The 17,260-nt window shown below is 39.6% G+C and overlaps 1 protein-coding gene across 1 annotated transcript; it reads right to left on the bottom strand.

Moving 5' to 3' along the window:
* Window positions 1–2,775: 2,775 nt before the first annotated feature.
* On the bottom strand, window positions 2,776–15,859 carry LOC137295461 (actin-related protein 10-like). Its single transcript, XM_067826844.1, has 13 exons — window positions 15,684–15,859; window positions 14,684–14,756; window positions 14,069–14,148; window positions 12,643–12,751; window positions 11,827–11,934; window positions 11,208–11,275; window positions 10,072–10,151; window positions 9,334–9,369; window positions 9,031–9,110; window positions 8,023–8,096; window positions 5,503–5,584; window positions 4,570–4,771; window positions 2,776–3,929 (listed from the first exon to the last, which is right to left on the bottom strand). The coding sequence occupies exons 1-13, from the start codon at window positions 15,758–15,760 to the stop codon at window positions 3,787–3,789; spliced, it is 1,212 nt and encodes a 403-aa protein (XP_067682945.1). The 5' UTR covers window positions 15,761–15,859; the 3' UTR covers window positions 2,776–3,786.
* Between the last annotated feature and the right edge of the window lie 1,401 nt (window positions 15,860–17,260).

Raw genomic sequence — 17,260 nt, 5'->3', positions numbered from 1 at the left:
ATAGAGAGCAACTACATGGCTGGACAAAAAGCTTTTCAAACACGCCCGCGGTCATATCACAACCGTGTGATGGCTCTCAGCATGGAAGCAAAGAAAGCAAGCTCAGACCAAAGTGTAACTGACACTGCTTCTAGAGATGGTGTGAAAGGTCCCCCGGAAAGAAGGGCTTCTGATACAGGGGGAACCAACTCTGGCTGCAGAGGCTCGGCCTCCTGTAGCCAACCTGCACCTGTGGTCTGTAGGCGTCCAGCCACACCCGCAGAACCAACATCGTTAAAACCGCGTCATCTCTATGATTACTTTGAGCAACGACGCCTTGGAGAATGTGATGAAAGGAGCAATGCTCCCCCTTCTTCCAATGTAGAAGACCGGCGTTGGATGCAAACCATTCCAGACGGAGAGGAAGCGTCAGTCAGCCGCTTGAGCCAACCTCCTCCACGCAGACGAGCGAGAAAGGACGCCGACTTTCCAAGTTTCTTCATCTTCTGAACATCACGTTTCTGTCTTTGAAGTATCGGATTTCGATGATTTTTGTTATGATATGATGTTTTTTTTTAACTCTGTTCTGCTTTTGAGGAAATATATAGTGCTACATAATTTGATAAAGATTTATTCAATGAACATTAATAGTGTGATAACATGTACATATTAGGGACAACTGTATATACTCAGGAAAACAAATAAGGGAACACGTGAAAGTACCGGTGTTCCTTTATTCTTTTCCTGGCTTCTTCTCAAGCTATGTATTGCACTGTATGTGAAATTCTGGAAATAAATAAAAGAACACTTGTACTTTCACGTGTTCCCTTATTTGTTTCCATGAGTATATTTCAAAGTGTTCATATAGCCATAGCCAGAATACAACGCGTGTATAAATAGGTCAAAGAATGCCAGGTACAAAGTTGTATTGTTAAAGTTTTATCTGAAAGTGTGTGTGACAATAATGCTGGTGATGCATATATGCTAATTGTAGACCTATTGGTAAACTCGCTTTCATTGATTTATATATATGTGTTGTTTTACATTAAGCTTGTACATTTAGCACTCGGTATGCTTAGTTATTAAATATGTGCTAACATCCTGAGTTTTTACTGTTATTCATGATTATATTTCACTCAGCGAGTTTAGATTTATACGCCACACGCGGCAATATTCCAGCTAACTGACGGTCGTCGGTAAATAGTCGAGCCTGGAACAGATATACCAGTCATAAACCGCATGAATATCGGTCTAGGCAATTTGGACAGGATGGCGTGTGTCAACCAGGTTAGCGACCCTAACCACCCGATCCCCTTAGTCGCTGCTTACGATGGGTTAATGAAGTAAAATTCTAATCCGGATCTTCACGGGTTTGATTGTAGTTGTCAGTGGGAATGGTAAATGATGCTGAACTCAGGATATAATTGGAATACCAGTGAACATGTTTCACAAGATATATACTTGGTTTTCTAGGTGACAAAAGGTATACATCATCCGTGTGGTCTTGTGGATAAAGCCTCTGCCCAGAGAGCAGAAGGCCAATGGTTAGACTTTCGACCGCGTCACATCGAAACACGGTGCACATCAAAACAACGATATGGATTAATCGAGATCGGGTCATTGTGGTGTGTCTGAATGGTTTAATCATGTTAAAACGCCATGATATCAAAGTATGCTGGCGCCATGTAGTTTATGTGCCTATACAGACCAAGCAAGCACCAAGCACACACATGCATGCACATACCTATGCACGTGAAGTCATCAAAAGTGCAATGTTAAACTCAACCTGACCTCATCTGATCACTTCCGACTTAGCATCTCAAACCACTTTTAATGAAAAATAATTTGTGCATACACACTAAACAAAAACAGAAATTTCAGATGGGTTACTTTCCCAAACAGAGGAACAGATCCGTTTTATGGACATAGAGAACGTACACTAATACAGAATAAGGCATAATGCCCCCCGCTCGATGCACCCTCCACAATCAACAGTAGCACGATGAAGTCACATTTTTTTTATTTCTTAGGGACTGGGGTTTCGCACGAGCTTGGCAAAGTAAGCAGTTTCGCACGTTCTAGGCAGTTATTCCTAAACATTGTGTAACCAGAGACCATATGATAATTGCCGCACACAGAAGTATTCCAGCTATACATGGCGGTTTGAGAGATAATGCTCATGCCATGCCTTCCAAAGGTGAATGTGAACGTGCGATTGGGTGGCCTACTGTGACTTTGTCACGTGCCATGAGATTGGCCTGTCCTGGCAGTCACAACAGGCCTGCCAATTGCACATTGACATTCAACATTTGAAAGACATGGCATGAGAATTATCTCTAAAACTGCCATATAGCTGTAATACTGTCGAGTGAGGAGTCAAACAACAAATCAAGGAAACTTATAATTAACATGAAATTTTTTTGTCATTACGATCAGATTCTGCATACGAGCTGGTGCATAGGTGTTAATCTGGCTTTCCTATCCTTATGAGGTACCCGTTCAAGGCCGGGTGGAATGGGACACATAGTCACAGTACTTTGTTCAAGTTTGGTGCACGTTGCTGTACCTGCAACTAGGTGTATTCTTGTGGCCACTATCTGGTAATATAACAACAGATTCGCACATTCTTTTAAGTACACTGGGTTGTGACAACACTGAAAGAGTCTACACACAGTGCTCGACCCCAGCACCTCAAGCTCGCTGGATCACTTGCCTGCCACCTCAGACCTATGCTGGCCCACCATGGACCAAGCTTCAGTGACGATCAAAGTTTTCAACAAGAAACAAGAAAATCAATGATTTCATAATACTATATTGCACTTTGTACAGAATTTATCAATACATGTATGTTAAGCTGCAAAGAGACACAATAAATTAGGAAGGCAAGTGTAAGCCTCATTCTTCAGTACAACAGTTTTTGTACTGGCAAAAAAAACATTTTGACTTAGTTTGTCTTTAATGGTTGGGATGTCTACATTAATAATATAAACCAGCACCTACACTCTGTAAATAGCCCTAAAAGAAATAATAATAATAATAAACATATACTCGGCCCCACATGTTTGAAAGGACAAATAATCTGAGAGTTACTCAATGTCTTTTCAGACTAAGTTTTAATTGTTTCCATGGAATTCATGAAAATTATAAATGCCATATATCTGTAACCAGCAAAGTCACAATTTCAAGATCTGTCTCATATGTCTGCCAAAATCTGTTGAAAGATATGAAATGGTTTTCGAGTTGTGCTCTGGGAACGAAGCCCACCCTTCCATTAGACTAACACCAAAATGTTCATGGAAAAACAAAAAAAATATAAATGCCAAAAATCTGTAAATAGCAAAAGGCACAACCATAGGCTGAGATTACTATATCTGTCAAGATTGGTCTAAAAATATTGAACAGTTTCTGAGTTAAGCTCCGGAAACAAAATGATTACGGATGCATGGACAGACGAGGCGTCAACTATATCCCCCTGTATTACATGCTGGGGGGGGGGGGGATAAAAATAAACAAATAAATACAAAGAAAATTTTTTTTAAAAAATCTGTACCATGTCTCCACTTGACCTATGATTCAATAAATACAAAATGATACCTCAGATGTATTACTACTTCCATTGATCGAAGTATTTCTTACACCATTACAACAACTGCATCTCATGTTTGTATTATATAACGCCATTACCAATGACAACAGCTTGCAAACTGGACAGCACCATACACTTCACAAAGCATGACATCACAGTTGTCATGGCGACTTTAGAGAATTGTTCCATGTGCACACATCACCAGCAAGTAAGTCATGGACCTATTTAGCCTTAACAGGTGAGAGCTCTTCTGTCTCGGGTTCATGGGCAATGTTACACCAATCAGCAACCTTGCCTGTCTGAAGGTAAGCCTCTCTTGAAAGAGACTTGCTCTGGAGGGTCTCTAGTGCTCCTATTACAGCACCTGGTACAAAGACAACATCATGTATTGGTGATTTGTGGACCCCAGTTAATGTGCCCAGCATGTATAGGTTGTTGTCTGAGTGTTATCATAGATGTTGGTCAGTCAATAATGAAGAAACTTCTTGTTTATTGCATAGGGTGATGTTTCAGTGTGGATTCTTAAACCACTTGCAAGTTTGATGCAATCTACACCGAAATGGCACTCTATGCACCAAACAAGTTGTTAGCCATAAAGTCAAATGCATCATTACAGGTCATATTATAGAAGCTTGGGATAATTTTGTGTTTTCAACAATATCGCAAAAATATTCCAATTGTGAGTTGTTATCTACCTCATGATAAAAGTTGCAGTTCACAAGGCAATGCCACTGCACTGTCACTAAGTATGACTGGTCACTAACTGATGTGAATTCTGACACAACTTACTGTTTAACTGCAAAGGTTGTACACTTTCAGTTACATATAACTACCTACTAATATAATTCCCATTTTAATGATATAAGTGTTCACTTCAATAAACATTCAAGAAGACATCTGTTATTTGTCTTTTTCAATAATTATTTTCCTGTATTACAAGAAGCCAGGACATAACTGCAAGCAACTTTCCATATGACACTAAACAAGCATACAGTAAATCTCACCTCCAAGCCATGCAGTATAGTTTTCTTTGGATGGAGGTTTGTGGAACTTAAACACTTTGAGAGCAATGGCGTCCTTGTACTTGGGTTTCTGCAGGAGTTCATACAGCTCCGCCCTTAGTCTGTGGTGGAAGCCTGGTATCATCGCTGTACCGCCCATTATCACAATATTTTCAGACAGGCTCCGACGCAAGTCAATTGGACACTGCAAAAGCAGTTGCAATCACTGATTCATGTTTTAAAACATGTAAGTCAAAGTCTGAATGTTGGTTGAGTTATCGACATCCTTGCATGATTTTCAAAAATGCTTTTCCTTCAATGCATGGATATAAATAAGCAAATTCTGTGCATTCAGCATATTTGCACCATCAAGATTTGTCAGTGTGCTATATACTGTTGAGAGCATACATGTGGAAGACTGATACACTGCTGTCCTGTGTACAGGACCATTAATATTTATCTTTGTTACAGCTTTCATATGTTCCATAATGTGATACATATTTCAGAACATGAATCATTGCAAAAGATTGCAACACAAAATTCAGGCAAATACCTATTACAAATAATGAGTGAGTATTACTACTTCATTGCCATGAAAAATGTTGCAGCTATTCACAATAATGTTACCAGATCCTAACAATCATAATGCAAACCTACACATTAAAACTCTTTATTCTGCTCCAGAAGAAGATCTTTCATCACTTTTCCATCATCTCTGCCATGTCAACACATTTCAAGCTTAATCTACTACAATTCACATCAGCTGGTAGATATAAATACAATATGATGAACACCTGGTAACTAAATGTCTAGTGGGGGAATAGTTTGAATTTAAATGTTAATAGTTTTACTTCATTTTACTCCCCTACTTATACAGATGTGAAATGCACTGGATTTGCAGAGAGGGAATGCAGCTAGAGGTGATTTGTTACTAACCTCAAGCAGAGCATCCAGAATGAGTGTTGCCACTGATCTCTCATCACGGTCTTGTTCGAACAGAATCTCACAAACATGTTCTCTGTACAGAAAACATACAAAATATTACCATCTTCATTCACATAGATATCAGTGAAGCAGTAAAATCCTATATATTTCCTAAGAGAAAAGATAGTCTCAGGTTCAATGAACAGACTGGCTCTTGCTAAACTGGTCAAGCAGACATGGTCCTCCTTTCACGAAGCAATAAGGTGATCGTAAGTCACTAAGGTAACCTTAGTGAAATGCTAAAGCATGGGAGTCAAGCTTAACCTTAGTTAGGGTTGCTTTGTGAAAGGAGCTCCTGGTTAGTTTGAAGTCAGTATAATGGGTATGAGTTGTGTATCATGTTAAACTATGCTATGGTGTCTCATTGGGCGAACATCACTGTACATCACAACTAGTACATACAATAACAGAGAGCTAGACGCTCATTGGATTACAAGTGAAATAATCTTCACAGCGCCATTATTTTTCCTTATCCTGACTCATGCTTAATTGCTTATCTCCTCCTCCCTGGCGAAGGAAGTGGAACACATGAAATCCCTTGAAGTTCCCTTCTAAAAGAAGTGAACATAAATACACTCACACACCAGTAGCCTCCCTTTTCTCAGCAAATTGGTCACATGACTAACCATGCTTGTCACTCTCTCCTCATCGCCCGACGAGGAGGCACCTGGGGTCCCAGATATGGTGATAAGTCTTTCAATTATTTCAGTCCTTTCAACTAAATTTATGTTGTATGCAGTATTTGGCTTATGTATATGCATCATAATTTGTTAAATTTGTGATTATTGTGTCACATAGAACTTCAGCAGAAACTGTCGCAGTCTAAGAAGTCTAGATCGTTGTCGTCGAAGACGAAGTCCTCTTCATCGAAGTTGTCGCAGAATCCACGCACATGATGAGCTTGACACAGTGGCGTTTTGAAGAAGAATGAAAACTGTGATCTTCAACTACGTCGACTGCTGCTCCGTGTGAACTTTCAACTAGATCTGCACCCACACCAGAGGATGAAGAGGAAGCGAAGACACGCACCCGTTCGAGAGGATCATCACCGTCGTCCTTGTTATCCTGTCGCAGTCTGGAGAGAGATCCACCCTCATTGAGTGAGTGCCCCCACACGGGTGACGGCGCTATCGTGAGTGACTATGCTCGCGTGAGGACACTCACTCGGGTGAGTGGACTCACAGGTCTCCTCGTCAACGCAGAAGATCTTCATCCGTCTGCCCAGCTCGTCGAAGGAGCACCTTCTTCGGACTAGCTCGATCTAGAGCTATCAACAAGACTCTCATCTCAAAGTTCAGTGATCCTGTCAATGAGTAAGAGAGAATGAACCTGTCAGCACTCGTCACACAGAAGAAGGATCAGCAGTTCAAACACCTCGCCTCAACTACTGCGGGACTGAATTTACTTCATTGACAAGGTCTCCTGTCCACCTCATCATGGAGTGAGAATTTTACAAGGCCCTTACATCAAGCTCCTTGGTCAGCGCCTACAATATTTGATGGGAAGATTGAAGAGGTAGCAAAAGATGGTTGGCTCAAGACATTTTTATTTGTGCGCTTTACTCATCTAGACACATGCTCGCCAAACAGCATAGTTAAGGACAAGCCCGAATGTTAGCAAAGGTCAAAGCGAATGTCACCATCTGAACAACATTTCACGATGATCAGTTGACTGCTACACTGGTAATGTCACATCTACAATCTGATTGGTCCCCGAGAGACAAGGCCTGCGCAGAATGTGGTGTTATTGTTCCAGTATCTGGAAGTTGTCAACATTCACTTGCAGACTTTCAACGCTGGAAAGATGTTGATTACACACTAGATTAGCAGTCTACAGTGTCAGTTGATTCTTTAGGAGGCACAGATGTCTTCAAACAGCAGATTCAACATTGCCTATCAGGAGGCTTGCAACATTGAATGATCGGACAGGCAGCCAGCTAAAAATAGCCTTCCTTTGAATGTCAACTTGCTCATAATGTAGAGTGCTGATGATTTAAAGACGAAGAATAACGCATCTTCTCTGCATACAAGCTCATCATGAGTGAAGGAAGATCAAGCTCTTCACAACAACCAGTTGGAGATGAAAGCGGTGATTCATGCTATCCATCACTGGTCCTGCAACATTATCTCAGTGTGGATCAGAGCTGTTATACCGAGAGCCTACAAATCACCAGGATTGAAACCTCCGCGAGCCTCCAACCCACATGAAGTCAGAGCCTTGGCCTCTACACTAGCTCTAGGATTTCAGGTGTTCCACTACCTTCGCCAGGAAGGAGGAGATACGCAATTAAGCACGAGTCAGGATAAGTACAAAATATAAATTTTATTCAGAACATTACATTTACCTCACCTATACAAAGGCCCTCCCTTGTACTAACATATCTCAAACCATAGATCACTGGCACTGTACAACAGTATCGTTCCACACCTTTAATCACGTTGGTCCTGTTCCTCTCTAAATGCACATACATACCTGAGTTTGCCATTGATGTGTAATATTTGCTTCCCATCCAATGGATAATCTACATCTGGAGGAGGTGTTGGCAACTGGCAACAGTAGAAAATAACTGTGCAGAGTCCAGGATATGTGACAGTGACATATATTTCCATTACTATTACACTGTTTTTGCTGTGATGCAAGACTCCCAGCCTAGATCTATTTTGGAAACTTCAGCTTTGTTAATGTTATCATCACTGTCTACTTGATATAATCAAGGTTTCTATATTTTATTATCTCTGTATTTGTACTGCCTCCAAATTGAAGTACAGTCTATTTTGAACATTGTTGAATTGCTGTTGTACTTCCTTTGTAGTGATTTGTAATGTGAGTTTTTAAGGTTAACTTATTGTTTTAGCTTAAGAATTAAAATGTGATATATTTCAACCTTATTTCTTGAAAATCACAATAATAGAAGTAACAACACAATTCTAGCATGTCCATCTAATTTTATAAGGGGTGGTGGGGTAGCCTTGTAGTTAAAGCTATCGCATATCTAGCTGATGACACAGGTTTAATTCCCTACATGGGTACAATGTGTGAAGCCCATCACAGGGGTAACCTGTAATGACATTGCTGCAAAATAGCTAAAAGTGGCTAAAACTAAACTCACTCACTCTAATTTTAAAATGGCTACCGCTAACACTTCATAAGAAGAGTTAAAAGCTATAAATCATAATCCCCAGCATCCGGTGTATCATATTTCAACTCTATGATAACATACTGGTATACCCTTGGCCCCTTCCACTACCTGAGCTTATTTTCATGTCACTTCAGTCAAATGGAGATCCATGTACATCAGGTAACTCTTAAATAACCATAGGAAGCAGCGATGCCAACGGTACTTATCTCTACTTGTGTATACTCTTGCAAATACAACTTTATTGCATATAAGGATTTTCCCTATTCTGTCTCAACTGGTCATGCTAATGTTTAAAACACAAACTAGCTATGTTCATACTACTCTGTTTTATGTTCCCCTACCTTGTTTATGTCTGCTCCTTTCACGAGGACATCCTGAATCTGCTTGGCTCGACTGTGGCTGGTCACGAAGCAGCACTGCACTGAAAACAGTTCAAATCATCACAGAGGATGTTCACCATTAATATCACATTATCGCCAAACTTCCAACAAATACTGGTAAATTGGGTACTCTCATAAAAAAAGCAAAATAAAAAAAAAGTCTTGTTGCATAAACAACTTAAAAGAAATAATGGTCAATTCCCAACAGAAATCCACAGCATCACTTGAAAACCAGGGCATTGTTAGAATTAAATATATTTTTACCTTTAATATTTTCCAAAACTTCTTCATTCAGATCATCTGAAAACAAAGAGCAAATGAGTGAGTGAGGTCTTACGTTGCTTTTAGCAATATTCTACCAACATCACGATGAGGGACACCAGAAACGGGCTTCATACATTGTACCCTACCCATGTGGGGAATCGAACTGGAATCTCTGGTGTGACAAGTGAACACTTTAACCACTATGTTACCTAACTGCCCTTCAATACTGACAAGACAAAAATCAATGTTCTAAATTGTTTACTAAATATTTGTATATGTTTGTTGTGTCTACATTGTTGTATAAACTGATGACAGTATTAAACATGTTATTAGTGATGACTGTCCTGCATTATTCAATGCAGTAAAGCTCATTTCTGTTTTAAGCCACCATTTGATCTGTAAATACATATTTGCTAAGAAGCACAGCTAAGTATTTTTGGACGGACCTATTGGGTAAATATGAAGAGTGTTGTTGAAATACTGCAATTTTAAACCTTTCATACACATCTGTACATATGCACTTGAGTAGTATTGGTACATAATATATATTGTTTGCAACAATGAAGCAGATCTGGAGCTCAAACCACTGCAACCAAAATGGAAATTCTTATGTTGACTGTTAAAATCCATTAATTCTGGCTGTTTGCTTAGAATCATTTTACTTCACTTCAATTCAAACCATCCCTGGGAAATTCAAGAACTAATGCCGCAAAGGACTTTCAATGTCAGGACACAGACCTGTACAGGAACTAAAGGGTTTGTTGGTTTGTTCTGACGTTGTCACAGTAGCATGCTCCTTCAACTGGGCCTCAATTTGGCTGAAATGTAACCATGGATACCAGCATGTAAAATCATGTAATAACTGGACAGTTTCGTGAGACTAACAGTAGATGGGGCTCACTCGTCAGAACACTCCCCGGGAGGAGCGAGTGACTGATCATTTAAAAAGAGTAGTGTCCCTTTACATGTTGTATGGGGGACTCTCCCAGCTTGGATCTTCTGAATCCTCTAGAGCTTCATTGAATACATGGCAATTGTTCCCATAGTTTTTGTAGCTTACTTCCTCGCCTACTGTAAATCAGAACATATGGAACTAAATACCATATGGGTGATAACTGATAAGTTTTTGAAAATCAATAAAATTTTAAGAAAAATCACCCGTTCTGATAATTCAGATGAGGATGAATTGATGATTCAAATGACCAAAATAACAATCATTCCTAACTGCGAACACACAAAAATGTGAAATTCCTTTTGGTATCTGAACAAAAGAATTCATATAATGTAGAGCAAGTCTTACTTCTGTACATATACATGACTAGAATTCACAGAAACAGAATTATGCTTTGAATCGTCTATGTTATGAATCTGTAGTATTTTAACTTGTTATACTCAACATGCTTTTCACTAACCGACCTGTGAAAGTCCCGGGGTAGACTAGGCCTTCAGCAACCCATGCTTGCCATAAAAGGCGACCATGCTTGTTGTAATAGGCCATTAACGGGATCAGGTGGTCAGACTAGATGACTTGGTTGACACGTCATCGGTTCCCAATTGCGCAGATCAATGCTCATGTTGTTGATCACTGGATTGTCTGGTCCAAACTCGATTATTTATTCTATATAGCTGGAATATTGCTGAGTGTGGTATAAAACTAAACTCACTCACTCACTCATCATTAACCCCCTACCAAACCCCCGAAGAGTAAATGTTAGAAAACACTGTCACAACCGGTAAACATTTATCACAGATCTTCATGATCAGTTCCAATGAATCATGCAGGAAATCAATGTCTGGGAACTGGAACAACAAAATTCTAAACTGATTAATTTGCATCATTTAATGTAACTTTTAACATAAATCTAGTCACTCACCTGTGAATTGCCTTCCCACCAAAAGGTATGGACTGCCACGCCTTGAGCACTGGAATTCCTTCATATACCTTCACATGGTCAAGGGTGTTGTAACAAATGTGGATGGAATTCTATCAACATCAGCAAGGACTTGAACAAATATTTAGTCCTCTCACACATTTTTCCAAGCTATCTATATATTACTACATATATATCAATGTCAATAACTAAGTCAAGAAATTTGTATTAAAGATGCAAAGTGTAACAAAATAAGAACTGTATTTGTTCTGCTACCATTTGCCATGATTTAAGAGAATAGACATGACATGGATTTACAGAATTTAAGAACTCCCAAGCACTGTGGTGAAGTAAAAAAAAATCCATGTTACAAAATTTCTGTTCATGAAATACTGAGCATGACAGACACAATTACTTGCAAACAAAGCTGCATTGTCATGTTTATAACATTCACTTTGAGCATGAAATGTTTACACAATGTCTGGGGCAAACTGAAGAAACCAGAAACCGAACTCATGAGTGATTCTGCACAATTCTTCCAGGCATAATAAAAAATAAGAACATACAGAAACGCTACAGAATCTAGAATCAGCCATGTTGAGCTACCTCATTAGAAGGATACAGGTATGACCAGTGCCTCTTTGTAGCCAATGTCCATCACCATCCCAGTGCTTGTCCCCAGCACCAGAAGACATGCCATGTGACTCGGGGCAAACAGCACTGAACTTGCCTGGCAAGATATTGTGACGAAAACAATTTATATGAGAAAAAAGAAAACTTTTCAAGAAAAAAACCTGTCACGATGCACAGTAAAAATATTTGTGCATCACAGATATGGGTATAAAACTGGCGTGAAAAAGTGAAACATTCTAGTAATTAAAGCCGACAATACAACATAAAACACAGGCTATAGATCGCCAACAACTGAAGGTAGATCACCATACTAGCGACCATGGGGACTTACAGTACCTTTGCTACCTGCATGCACCCTAGTTGGATTTACATCATCCCTTCAGCCATTGGTGAATGTACGAAATGCTAGCCAAAATTACAATAACATGAATACTATGATTAAAAACTTGGTAGATTTAAATTTACATTAAATGTTTTGGGACTTAAGTACTTTCTCAGGAGGGCAAGAAGAGAGAACCATAGTCACATGTGTGTCAAATTTCAAGAGACTTGCAATTCAAAATGTTGGCACCCTAATGTTCGAAATTAAGTTCTGCGAGTGGCATTTTCTAAATCAGTACCTGGACTCTTGAGCTGGTTATGGCGGATATCAAGGCAATTCATAATCTCCCTCTCTTCACTCCCTCTCACACACACACACAGATGCTAACCAAACTCACAGACACTCTCATAAACACATAATACAGCCACACAATCTTCTAAAACTTTTCATAAATCATGGCCATCATCACAAAACTGCACCAACCTCATAATGTCTGAAGAGTACACTAGCTAGGGCCTCTCGGAAAGTTGATGGACACAATAAAGACTCCACCACCACTACACGCCGATCTTTAGGATTCACCAGCAAGTGCCTGGAAGCAAACATTTCAACAAGGTTAGCCTCACTACTTCTGGTCTACCAGCAAGTGGTACTCCCACATGAAAAAAAAAAACTGATAGCTTGTTAAACAACGTTTTTATTCAGGTGTCCAAAGTTATGAGACAATAAGAGTTGGTCTGTTAGTAGCAGGGCTGTGTCAGTCACACACTGAGAGAACAGATGATAATTTTTGTTCATCAATGATCAATGGTTTATTTGGAGATGTGTGTCTAACAGAGAAAACAACAACCCAGGTGTGTGAGCATACATTTATTTTACACCTGAGGATGTTGCTGTATCAAATGCTTATCTCGGAATGTGATCCAAACATTTGTCAATAAAATCCACATGAAATGTTATTTATCTGACAACTGAATGTGGAGTGACCACAAACATTGTAATGTGTGAAAATATATAGCTTAGCTATTTGCCCATGCTGGCTTAGAAGACAAAAAGACTTAAGGGCTCAGGTTATTGAGTGGCGCAGTGAACATGAAGTAAGCATGCTCAGTGATCTGGTTGTAAGTGTTGGGTAATTAAAGGCTGTATAATATGACAAAATAGGAAGATAAAAATCATTCCATGACACTTGAATTAATTATTTACATGGGTAAAAGAGTGTGGACAAGACAATCCAGTAATCAACAACATGAACATCAATCTGTGCAATTGGGAACTGATGACATGTGTCAATGAAGTCAGCGAGCCTGACCACCCGATCCCAATAGTTGCCTCTTATGAGAAGCATAGTCGCCTTTTATAGCAAGCATGGGTACTGAAGGCCTTTTCTAGCCCAGACCTTCACAGGTCAATTATTTACATGAATTCTAATTGATATACAAAGTGCTAAAATACAAAGGATCTGTTACAGCCACATGTTGATTTCATGTGACTGTGAAAAATTTATTTTCTCTTGCAGTCATTAGATTCTGTGTTTGTGAACTCTTCATCAGTCTCAACTGAAATCAGAGTATAACTGTGCGAGTTAGCTGGAAATCAAGATAGAGTTATCTCCCCCTGGTTAAGAAGCCCCAAATAAAACTGACCAACACTTGTTGCTGTAAGTGACAATGGTGGGAAACAGAAACAATCATACTTTGGACAATTGGCATCATGTAGAACAAGTTTGTTTGATACTGACAGATTCAACTGACTAAAGTTGAACGGAGTAAAGCTTTATGTCACATCAGCATTACTCTAGCCAAATAGTGATGAGATCAAGTTTGCATTCATTAACAGTCCAAGGGCCTAATGAGTTTTTTATTGTCATGCGGGAACAAAGGACAAACATTACTGCTTGGTTACTCACTTAAAGTAAAGCACATAGAGGAAATCTTTCAGGTTGTCATGCAAATCACTTGTACATGTGTAATCCCATAGTTTCGTAATCTGAAACAGAAGCACACGATACATGCAATATATCCATCAGGTAGATAATGTAATTATTTCATATGCTTTATACACAAGAGGTACATCATACAATCATCAGGTAGACCATTATTTGATGATGTCTTCCAAAACTTACGCTACGATTTTCTATGATAAGGAAGTGCTGACATTTTCTCAGAATGTTTCAACATTGAAACATGTTTATTACTTCAGAATAAAATGGTTTCATGGTTATTGTCTTAAAACAGTGTTGTGAATGAGAGGGAGAAAGGAATAATTCAACCAGGGCATGCTATCCTGTGGACTCACTGGGAGTCTGAGAGCATGACAATACATCCTGTATCACTATGAGAAGGCAATGTGAAGATTCTTACAAGTACCGACATTGACAATTGTACCTAGAATCAACCAATGGTTCATTTCATCGAACAGTTCTGCTTCCCTGGTCATAGGAAATTCAAGATTTAGTGCAATTCCTTGATCAAGGTCTGGGTAGCTTTTGGTATCCACGGATGAACTCTGTGTAACTCCCTACCTTCCCTGTCCTGGAACTCTTCACTTCACTGGGTATGATGCACCTTGGACCAGTCTCTCCTGCCAGACCACACCTATAAGATGAGCCAGTCAAACCTCTATAGAAAGTTCAATGAGGATCATGATAACGTATTGACAATAACTGGACTAGCACCAACTTTCATTGCTTGGTTTGATTCTAATACCAATTAGACATAAACCAATCAATAAAGTCATCTGTCTTTTTGATGTGATTATTATCATGTATCCTTGTAGTGTGGGTTTTTGAACACATATGAAACATTTGTGTCATTTCTGTGATGACATAAACGACTATAAAACCTATTGCAAAACTGTGCCTAACCTTTGTAAGGAGAGTCAAGCTATATCCCTTCATCATGAATTCAATTCTTCAAAGGCATATTTTAAACTGAAATTGAGTGATAAAACAGGACCTGCTGGATTAAATAGAACCAGGCCATTTGTGATGAGTCAACAATTACATATATTTGACATGACAGATATGTGGTCATTGCATGATAAATTAATCTGTCAACATGATAAACACATTCCATTTAAGGTATTGTTCATTGAACAAACTGAATGATACATCAACTGTTTGTTGTTGCATTAGCCATTGTTCGCATTCGCTTTCTAATATTTGTGATAGGTGTGACATCTGAATCATAATGGATCGTTGTCCTTGTCATCAGTAACGTACTGAAGGATCTATGCAAGTTGTTGGTGGACCAACTGTATCGCATAAGTCCTAATTTATTTTGACATACATCGAAATTGTGAATGACATCAGCGCATTTCCAGCCATAGTTCAGTATAGCTCATAAGAAAGTAGATGAAGTACTGGCAGTACTAAGGCGTCGTACTTGTCTGCAAGTAGATCTACATTTGGCCCCAAACACTGTCCAGGGGTGACTGTGACTGAGTGTGACTGACTCATTTCGCCGATACTTGATAAACTATGTTTACTGTGCACACATGCTCTTCGATAAGAAATAACTTACTTGGTATAGGCATTGCCAATGTCAACGACAACTACGTTTTTGTCCCCACCATACGCAAGACCTTCGTATAACGGCATTTTCAGTCACTACATGTATTTATAATAATTCAGCTACAGTTCTGTCCCGGAAGTTCTATGTGCCACCTGCCGACAAGGGGAGGCAACTCTGCCGATCGTTCTGTCATTCGTAACTACTTGCGTCATTCAGGCAAGCTGGAGACGAGTAGTTACGAATGATCGTTCTGTAAGTGTTGTGCTGAGATGTTCCGCAGTCTTCGTCGACTGTCTTAAAAAGTCATATTGAAAATGACAAGCCAAGGATACAGGTATTCATAGTTCTACCACAAACACAATTCTATACCCTCCGTGACCAGTCACTACATTACATACTTGATCATTGACTTAGAATCTCAATTTAACCTATGGCTTGGCCGCGCTATGAAAGGCTCACGAATTAAGGAAGCTCTAATCCATACAGTTGGGTCTGTATTGTATTTCCAATTTCTGAAATTCTGAATTCTGCTTCTCATCGTTTTATACATGCGGCCATGCTGAATTGAAAAATAATGCGCAATTTTGAGTCGTTCTGTCCTGTGTAAACCTTGCTAAGGTACATAGCTATTGTGTCTTAGGTATTACAATGAGTGAGTGAGTTTAAGTTTTACGTCGCACTCAGTACTTGTCCAGCTGTATGGTCTGTAAATAATCGAGTCCGGACTGTAAATAATCGAGTCCGGACCAGACAATTCAGTGGTCAACAGCGTGAGGATCCATCTTTGGAATGGTGAACCGATGACCAGTGTCAGCCAAGTCAGCGAGCCTTGCCTCTTGCGACAAGCACAGTCGTCTTTTACGGCAAGCATGGATTGCTGAAGACCTGATCTACCCCGGATCTTCACGGATCCCATTACAATGAAATCAAATAGAGCATCTAGCTTGCGTTCGACTCGAGGAGAACGAGAAGATGGCACGTTTGTCGTATTCGGATCGAGGTTAGTTTTACGTCGCACTCAGCAATATTCCAGCTGTAAACAAAGTCAGCCATCCTGACCATCCGATTCCGTTAGTCGCCTCTTAAGACAAGCAGAGTCGCCTTTTATTGCTTAAGCCCTGTTCTACCCCGGACCATCACTGGTCTACCGTGGGAGGAACGAGGCATAGGCACCGGTATGCGAGAATGAAACAATTTATGTCCAGCTTTCTTCGAGAGACTTGTTCATTCAGTGTCCCAAACTGATGTTATGCATGCAAGGTCACCAGCACTACTAGTCGACACAAATAAACTTTGTTAATGTTATGTTGATAGTGGCGTTACTCTCGATTTCATCGTTCCAATTCTAGTACTGTTCGTCCATGGTAGTGGCCAATACTTGAGAGAAAAAAACAACTTCGTTTTCATTTATCAAATGAAATCGGGAATTATATAGCGTTAGGTTTTACAGTAATAGACAAATGAACCTGTTCTTGCGTTTCGTTTGTTAAGTACACACACAGGCACGCACGCACTCACGCACGCACGCACACACACACGTCATTTAGTTTGTTATGGAATCAGCTGTTTTATCTCCAAACATTTTA

The sequence above is a fragment of the Haliotis asinina genome, chromosome 8 (genome assembly GCF_037392515.1).
Source record: "Haliotis asinina isolate JCU_RB_2024 chromosome 8, JCU_Hal_asi_v2, whole genome shotgun sequence".
NCBI classification, from domain to species: domain Eukaryota; kingdom Metazoa; phylum Mollusca; class Gastropoda; order Lepetellida; family Haliotidae; genus Haliotis; species Haliotis asinina.
Note: the sequence above shows the minus strand (reverse complement) of the source record. Positions and strands in the feature narration are given on the sequence as shown.

Excerpts from the sequence above, each read along its gene's own strand:
- LOC137295461 (XM_067826844.1), bottom strand. The coding sequence starts at position 15,760 with ATGCCGTTATACGAAGGTCTTGCGTATGGTGGGGACAAAAACGTAGTT. Across the intron at positions 14,149-14,683 it reads AGAGTTCCAGGACAGGGAAG|ATTACGAAACTATGGGATTA; the intron begins GTAGGGAGTTAC and ends CTTCTGTTTCAG. Across the intron at positions 9,370-10,071 it reads ACCCTTTAGTTCCTGTACAG|ATGATCTGAATGAAGAAGTT; the intron begins GTCTGTGTCCTG and ends CTTTGTTTTCAG.